This window comes from Squalius cephalus, assembly GCF_949319135.1.
Source record: "Squalius cephalus genome assembly, chromosome: 9".
NCBI classification, from domain to species: Eukaryota; Metazoa; Chordata; class Actinopteri; order Cypriniformes; family Leuciscidae; genus Squalius; species Squalius cephalus.
Window position 1 is genome coordinate 30,103,048 of NC_137130.1, and position 9,135 is coordinate 30,112,182.

At 38.6% G+C, this 9,135-nt stretch overlaps 1 protein-coding gene across 4 annotated transcripts in view; it reads left to right on the forward strand.

Moving 5' to 3' along the window:
- Positions 1-8,624, forward strand: part of myo1b (myosin IB) — a 110,120-nt gene extending 101,496 nt beyond the window's left edge. For 3 of the 4 annotated variants that reach the window (XM_079881744.1, XM_079881745.1, XM_079881746.1), the window contains 8 exons: positions 845-931; positions 3,853-3,927; positions 4,427-4,561; positions 5,267-5,373; positions 5,482-5,614; positions 6,139-6,291; positions 6,360-6,490; positions 6,572-8,624. In XM_079881744.1, coding sequence (XP_079737870.1) covers positions 845-931; positions 3,853-3,927; positions 4,427-4,561; positions 5,267-5,373; positions 5,482-5,614; positions 6,139-6,291; positions 6,360-6,490; positions 6,572-6,701 — 951 coding nt within the window. In that variant the 3' untranslated portion in view covers positions 6,702-8,624. The remainder of the gene's footprint in view (positions 1-844; positions 932-3,852; positions 3,928-4,426; positions 4,562-5,266; positions 5,374-5,481; positions 5,615-6,138; positions 6,292-6,359; positions 6,491-6,571) is intronic. The other variant, XM_079881747.1, reaches the window with a different exon arrangement.
- The last annotated feature ends 511 nt before the right edge of the window (positions 8,625-9,135 follow it).

Sequence of the window (9,135 nt, forward strand, 5' to 3'; positions counted from 1 at the left end):
GTGGGGTCAATAAATTGACGCTTTACTTTTTATTTGGTTTAAAACTATGCAGTAACCAAGATCCACAAATAGTCTCATGTTTATGCTAGTGTCACAATGGACCAGTCACTAAGGAATTTTGCATATCCTGATTCTTTGATTCATGGTTATTAAAAAAGAAATATGACTTGATGAATTGCAAAACCTTTGATAAACCAGTGATTATCAATTTAATTTAACAACTATAATATGCACGTTTTAGAGCCCATCTGCTCTGCGAACGAGTGCTACGATGTGTCATAACTGCAGTGCTTTATAATTGATGTACTTGCATGCAGTGTCACCGTCTTTATTTGTTATAAGAGGAACGTTCTGATTGCCTGAATAACCTCATGGCAGGCTTGATGAAGATTAAGATAGGCTTGTCTAATAGATGAGAAAGTATTCTCATTCCATCCACAATCCCATGTGAACTTCTCTTTGCATGTTGGAATCACAGTCCACTGCTGTTCTCCCACTCAATCTGAGTGCCTTCTTGAGGTTGATGTGGCTTGTTTTATTGTGTGTTTGTGTGGTGTGCGCCTTAAGAGAGCAGTTGCACTCTTGCTTTCTTTTTTATTGCTCTTTTTCCCCTTGTTCTCGCTCATGTTTAGTTAACCCCATGAAAATAAATGTGCTCTCCACAGGAAAACCTCAACAATGTCCATCTGTCTTAACCAACAGCAAACACAGAATGTGTTTACCAGCTGGTAATGGGGTGCAGTTTTGTGTGGCGTGGACCTGGTGTTATGCTGCTTCTTTGCGCTTTGCTTTTTTCAATTGATTCCCTCCTTTCTGCATTCATGCCCCTCTCCCTCTTTCACAGGCACGTAGAGAGCTGAAGCGCTTGAAGGAGGAAGCCAGGCGTAAGCACGCCATCGCTGTCATTTGGGCCTACTGGTTGGGACTTAAGGTATCTTCCAACCATCGGTACTTGCCAGGCGTTGAAATGAGTGGGAAGCGTGCACATAACCAGCCTCTAAGTGTCCTTAACCAGCTGCTCTGCTATGTACTAACAATATAACCTAACCTCATAGTTCAGTTCCACAGTTCCATTAGCATCTAAGTCAGTGACACATGTCACTGTTGTCATAAGCGAGGATGAAGTGCTAAAAAACATGTCACGAGGCTTTAGATACTGCATGTGTCTCCAGAAAGCAGAATCAAATATGTTTTCATAATCCATGGCTTTAGAAAAGCTTCCTCTGGGCAAAATAGCTGTTAGCATGAGTCCTACGGAGGCTGCCTGATGATACTGCGGTCTCTGTCAGGGGCTGTTCCAAGGTCAGTGGGTGTTCGGGGTGTATCGCAAACATCTGCCGACGTGTAAGGACCGTCCTTTGAAATATTGGAATTGATAAAAATGGATAGTTCTTGTCCTGGATGCAAATTTGTCAGTACAGTGTTTTAGTGCCTGCGCAACTGTGATATCAACTATTATTACATGGCTCTGTGGAATTGATTCTGATTGGTCAATTGCGCCATCCAGCGGTATGTTATGTAAGGGATAATGTACATCCAGCCGGTTGTTATATCAGAATAAACCCCCGACAGGGTGATGAGGACACAGACGCGAAGCGGAGCCATGTGATAACCGTTGAAAACAGATAACGCAGGCTCACCCGGGAAACTGAAGTCAGCAGCGCTATACGCTTGCTAGGAACGTTTTTTCTTTGTGGAAGTTTTGCATTTGGTGAGCTAATTAAATATGTATACAGTTATTTAATTATGCCATCCAGTATCGTGGACTCTCTCTCTCTTGTTTCACACAAACGCAGCTGCTGCCATTTTTTGACTATTGTTTTGTACACTGTTGGATTATAAGATACAAACAGGTACGATTTTAAAACAGTTTAATCTGAAATCAATATCTCTTATCTCCATAATTATTTATGTGACGAAATGCTGTGTAAAAAGTGGTATGACTGTATACCGTATCTCTTAAATGTTTGAAATTGCCGCGCTAGCAACTACTCTCTCCTCCGCTTCGCATCGGGGTCCTCATCAACCTGTCGGGGATATATTCTGAGAGAATCACCGGCTGTATGTACATTATCCCTTACTTAAACTTATGTTACCTTATTACCTGTCAGAGACTATAACTTCTTGCTGAAAGATGATAGGCACTTAATGAATGTGTTTAAAGGGTACATAACATGCACAGTTTCACCTAATCTCATGTTAATCTTGAGTACCTATAGAGTAGTAGTGCATCCTTAATATCTCAAAAAAGTGTTTAGTTTTATTATATTTAGAAAAGAAAAATACAGCTTTCCGATTCTCTCCGGAAAAAGCCGAGGTCCTGGAGGCGGAGCTATAGAGTCAAGCGGTAGTGCTTGTTTTCCAGCAAAAGACAGAAATCTGATCCAGTTGTACTATGAATGGGGTCTTTTATCACTGGGACCACTCCACGTTTTAATAGCAAACGATTTGCAAATCCAGCGTCGACCTGGGCCTTGTTAATAAAACATTCGTCACTGAAACGACCAGAACACACAACCGCACTTCCTACACTCCGTTGCTGCCCCGGAAAAACAAACTGCATCCACTGTTCCTGTAACACTGGGTTCTTTGGAAAACTGAACACGGTAAGCTTTCCCTCACATCCAAATACACACTTTTTTGGAGACATTCTTGAACAAATCCTATGCAGCGCTGCCGATGATTTCCTGTTGAAGCGCGTTGATGTGCGCGGTCTCGCTCTCCTCTAGTCGACGTGCGCGCGGGCGAGCTTTTCCGAGAGAAATGCTCATATAAGGAGTTGCACTCTGGTCTACGTCATTAGATCCACGATCTAAAAAAAAACAGCCGAAACTTGTACCAACCCGGAAGTAAGATTTTCAGCATAGAAATTCTCCGTTATTCGTCCAAAATATTTTTTTACAACTTTGCCCATGTTTAGCATGAGAATCTATCTCTTTAACACTGTAAACAACTCTGAATACATGAAACACCATTGTACCCCCCCTTTAACAAAAATGCTTTCATAAAAATCTGTGTCCTTAATACAGTACTTGGCCAACCATTCAATCAACCATTAACATTAAATATGTTTGTGTTAAACGGTTTTATTTAATTATTTTTTTGCTCTCAAATAGCAATTTCTACCCAATAAAATATTTTGAGTTTGTTACAAAATGTCTGTGTATATATACATTTATTTATTTATATATGGAGGGAAACTCTGACCAAAGCTGACCAAAACACAGTTTTTGCAGGACAGGCCATCATGACGTATTTAAATGAGCTGTCACTTGTAAAATGATCTACAGGTTACGCCCGGCTTTATCCCAATAGTCGGGCTTGCGAGATGACATCTGAATAACAGAGCAGAATGGCATGAATTTATCATTGACAGAAATAAGTAGACATGAAAACTTTGCCCCAGTAGATCAACCATAGGACAGCCATGTTTTCTGTCTGTTGCTGTGTGCCTGTCCTGTCTGCTGTCTGCATGCTGCTCCTAATATACTGTTGGCTTTTACAGACATTACAGGCCTTTCTTGTGCTTTGCCTCCATTTGTTTGTGTGTGTGTGTTTGTTTTTTAACTTGCTGTCATTACTGGTTTTGTTTTGTGTCTGGGTTTTAGGGGTGACATCAAACTTTTAAGTTCAGTGAAATGATTGTTGTGTACAAAAGAATGACTGTGAATCTTTCCTGGTTTCACAGCATCTGTTCTCTCATCTTTGCTTTCCAGTGTGCTGCTCTTTAGGTGTAAAGACCCTGCTTGTCACACACCACTTGTCTGAACTGATAGTGTCCTGTCCCATCCCTGCTGTCATTACAAGACTGTCAATACAAAGAAGTGACTATTTAAACCCACCTTTTCACAGGTCCGTCGGGAATACAGAAAGTTCTTCAGAGCTAATGCTGGCAAGAAGATCTATGACTTCACCATCCAGAGAATTGTAAGTGACTTAAGTGACTTAATTTAACCAATACTTTTTGCTAGTCATCTAGTTATCCAGAAAAGTAGTCTTACTTGTTGGCGGGCCAATGTTTACCTTATGATTTGCCACAAACTGTGTAGTATCAGGTCTTTATAAAGACTATGTTCTCTATCAAAGGACCATTGGACTTGCCAGAAATAATAAAGCTGGAGTGCTCCTGCTTGACTATTTTCACTTTCATTCCATGTATATATTTGGCCGTAACCAACTATATCAAGCTAATAACAGCAGAAAGAGGAATTCTTCGCCTGCTGAGTCCCTGTATAGAACGAGTGCAAATTAAGTCTTGTCTTCACATTTAGTTGAATTCACGTGGCCCAATGCAGTGCAAGAAATACATTTTAAAACTAGTTGGTGCTACCCCAGGAAATGATTTCCTAGATGTTCTCCATTTAATCATTTTTCAGAGAAGAAAGAAAATACTCCCTGGTACACTGATGTAAGTTTTTATCTACAGATGCAGAAGTACTTCCTTGGCTTGAAGAAGACGATGCCTTCCATGTCACCGATTGATAAGAGCTGGCCAGCTCGACCCTATGGTTTCCTGGACGGGACACACAAGGAGCTCAGGAGGGTTTTCCATCTGTGGAGGGTCTGTGTCATCAGACTCATCAACTCTGTATATCTAAAATGAACCGATAAGACCTTTGTCATGACTCATGTCTGACTTTAAAGTAATAATAATCTAACAGGAATGGGGGAAGACATTTTATGTTGTGGGTGCTGTGCTTCACATTTGAATAAGAAACAACATTCTATAAAACGCGTCAAAACTCCACAAAGCACAACAAGAGTATAATTTGAGAACATTCATTTAAACCACATACACACCAAGACATTGTTGACATTATTGATACTACTTGCAATCGTAATACATTGTACATAAATTAAGCCTTTAAATAAAAGGGTTATTGAGCTGTTTACATATTGTCATATACACATTGTCATATACAATAAATAAAAATTAACACAAAAAGGCCTACCTACCTTACACAACACCAAAGGTGGACTTGGGCTCAGGTGTATAGCAGACTAATTATTTCTACGCACACTGCAACGGTCAAAATATGATGTCAGACTCTGATTGTACGTTTTAAAAAACATAATTCGGCATATAAATAACACTTGTTTTTTATAGCCCACTAATCTATTACAAATAAATTACTAAATGCTAAAAATTAATAAATGTAAATGAACAAAATTTGCATTGCGTTTACAATCCTGTGAAAACAGGTGCCGAAGCACCCCTACTTCCCCTGTGATTTAACCACGTATCCTCATGGTGTCCTTCTATTAGTGTAAGAAATACCGCAGCCAGTTCACAGAAGAAAAGAAGGCTACCTATGAGGAGAAGCTTGCAGCTAGTGAACTCTTCAAAGATAAGAAGGCCTTGTATCCTAGCAGGTAGGAAAAAAACAGTTCACCTATGTTCCTTTATGTAATTTACCTACTGAAAACGCATATCTGCAGTGTAGCAATTTATTGCAATGACAGATGTCCTGTGCTTTACAGTGTGGGGCAGCCTTTCAAAGGAGACTATGTGGAGATAACCAAAAACCCAAAGTACCAGAAGCTAAACAGCTTGGCAGAGGATAAAGTTCTTCTTGCAGATGTGGTCAGTAAAATCAACCGTGCCAATGGCAAGGTGAGTACAAGTAGCCCTGTGCCAATAGAATTAACCTTATAACAGGACTGATCAATCAAATCGCAGTGCTGATAAGCCTTATCTTTCATTTCTCAGTCAAACTTACTTTACTGTCTGTGGCATACAGACCCTTTTTTGCCAAATTCCAGTCATTATGGTAAAAAGGCGTTGTGGTACATGCAATTTAGATACTAGGTATCCAGAGAAGCTAGTGAATGAAGTGGTTTGTTCCGTTCACAAAACCAGTAAGTAATCTTGAAAAATTCATGCGTTGGATCACTCTACAAATGTTCAATGATTGTGCAAATGTAGAGATGTTTTGCTTTTGGACAAAGGAAAGGAATCATAGAATACTGTATGGTGGATGTTTTTTAGAAAACTTTTTAAATATCACTTGTTCTTTGACATTGATTTTACACTTCCGTGGTTTGTTTTCTCCATTAAATATAAAGACTACATGCACACAGCCAAAATTAAATTTTTGTCTAAACTTGACATTTAAAGTCTACTGATTTACTTTTTAGGGAGCTCCAAGAATATTCCTCCTGACCAAGAAGAGTTTGGTTCTTGCGGATCAGAAGACAGGCCAGGTGAAGGCCAGCGTTCCCCTGCTAGACCTCAGCAGTGTGTCTGTGAGCACACAGAACGATGGCTTTTTCGCCCTTAAGCTCAAAGAGGTACAGCATACAATAAGTCATCTCACACAAGGCAGTCAGGAACACTACTGACCATGCTCTCTCTTTAGGGTGCTGTGTCTGCAGCCAAAGGTGACTTCCTGCTGAGCAGCGACCGACTGATTGAGATCATCACCAAACTTCATCGCACTGGTGCAGCTTCAGCTGACAGGAACCAGATCAAGATCGATATTTCAGATGAGTAAGTGTCCAACATTTCTGTGCATGTTGTTTCCTTAGTATGGTTCTTGTAGCATAAGTTTTCTCTCTCTCTCTCTTTCAGGTTCTTAGTGCAGTTCAAACAGGACAAAGTGTGTGTAAAATTCATCCAGGGTACACCAAAGAACGGCAACGGTGTCGCCTGCAAGCGTAAAAACAACCGTCTTCTGGAAGTGTCCGTTCCGTCACCATAAGGAGGGATCAGCTCGGTCATCTCTGAGATTCTTCACCCTCCCCCAATCCTGTAATCATTGTGCAATTATGTTGATCCTGTCATTGTCATTTCTGATTCTATAGTCAAATCAGCAGTTCTAAAGATTTTACTGCTTCCCTGTTTATAATGGTTTGGTGGAAGTCCGTTGTTCTCTCGTCCTAATTCTTGGGACTCACAAGAATTAGTCTTTAATTAAAATAACAATAAAAACCATTATGATTACAACTAGATGCTTTCTGGCTGACATTGACTGAAGATTTGCTTGGTGAATCTCACCTCGTGCTTTGGGCAACTCATTTTAGTTGTCATACTCTGGGTGAAACTATGTAAATGGAGATTCTGAAAGGTTTTTGCTGAGTTCATAGAAAGAGGCTGAAAAGCTACAAAATGTATGATTGCACTTTTTCACTGGGGTGGTGGTCAGGAAAGACTGACTGGTTGGTTGATGTGTTCTATTCTCATTTTGTTTCTCTAGTGCTGAACAATAATTTATTAGAAAAATACTCATCTGACTTTTGCCAAATGATAAGGCATTTTGCGATCTAAAATCTTGTGCCATTTAGCTGTTCCTCCCTGGAGAAAGGCGTTATCTTGTAGACGTTATAGTGCGGACACTTTCTTATTTATAAGCCAAATAATGATTAATTTTCATGACAAATGCCAAACAATATCATTTGAATCCTGCTTCTTAACATGTATTATGTTTATCAATGCTTACTTCATTCTTTTCATACATTAAATTAGGGTGTTATCATGAAAACCACTTCCCCACAATTTTTAACGTGTCACTGAAATGCGGCGTTGTTCGTATATATTCATGCAGTTCATCGTTTGATTTCACTGGGCCTAAAGACCGTCCACAGCCTGCATTTATAATGGAATCTCCAATGATCGAAAGATCTCCCCTAAAAACTAGACAACAATTATGCATATGTGGAAATGCCTCCATGCAGCAGGAAGACTTGGTTCTCACATCTGGGATTACTTAGACCGGTTAAAACCTTTTGTGAGCGCTTGTTTCAGAAGGCCTCATAGAAGAACGTTAATAACCGGAACACAAGAGCCCTGGCCGGTACGATCTTTGTGAAGTCCGCTTCAGTGTGTTACTTAAAGCTGCATTTCCATGAGCAGTAGAACTTGTATGTAAGGAGGCTAATTATAGTAGTTGGTATTGTCTTATAACTCTATTGGCAAAATCTATATGTTTTTTTGCCACTGGAATGTGGGCTGCATCATTTTATTTTTGGCTTGATCACATCTACTAATAATAAATGGGTTTTTTTTTTCTTAAGGTCTGACCCACATGTTTTTTTTTTTTTTTTTTTTTGTTTTTTTGTTTTTTGAGTGCAAGCAGCAATGCATTCTTTGGATGCAAAGCAAACAGTGCACTCTCCTCAAGTATATGCCATTTACCAAGATTGTGGATTATACTTTTTTTCAGTCGTATTTAATGTGATATTTTCTCGCAGTTTTAGTGGACTTTTTGTACTCCTAAACTTCTGAAGAAACTCTGCTTCTGCTTCAGTTATACTTTTTGATGTGTTTTTGTCATTTTACAGTAAAATAATTAATAGAGTTTAGCGGAAGGGATTATCTTCCTCTTCACTACAGGACAATTGTGAAAGCTGAATTACTTTATGATGTAAAATTCTGCATTGTGTCTGTCTTTCATGCAGTAAATTCTGGGTTCTTTTCCTCCTCTTCCATGTCAGAAGTTTGAACTGAAAGAGGAAAATATTTGTTGTATGCATTTTTGTGTGCCTAAATGTAACCTGTTCTGAAACAAAACATGGAAGTGTTTCATTAACTACTAAGTGTAATAAATGACAAGTAATCTTCTTTTTTTTTTTTTTTTTTTTTTTTGTAAATTAAAGCAATAAATAAATGACTTTGGATAATCAGTGTGGTTTGTTTTGATAATTGAGTATTGTGAACGAATATTGTGAACTTATATGATTGAGTCATATTTTTGGATGTGGTAAAAAAATTATTTTCTTTATAAATCAGTCCTATCAGCTGTTCATACAATTTAGCTTAATTATTATATGTAAAATATTTATATTAGAAAACAACAACAAAACCTGAATGCATCCCGGGCCCATACTAGCAGTATTAAAAGTAGTAACCATATAATACAGTATATGTGTTGGGCAAGAGTTTGAAAATGTGTTTATTGCATTTCAATAAATGAGTTTAAATGGAAGGTGGCTCCCAAAAAGATTTACATAATTAATCGTGGGCAATTATGTCCATTTATTCCCTGATTAGACATATTTCTTGATGTTCAGTACTGTCAGTGTTTACATATCATACAGCTTAATTTTACCATGAAGCACCACAGTGTTTCGTTTGTTTATGGGAAATTTGTACAACAACAAAAAGTTACATTTTTAATTTCATTAAATGCTATTTAA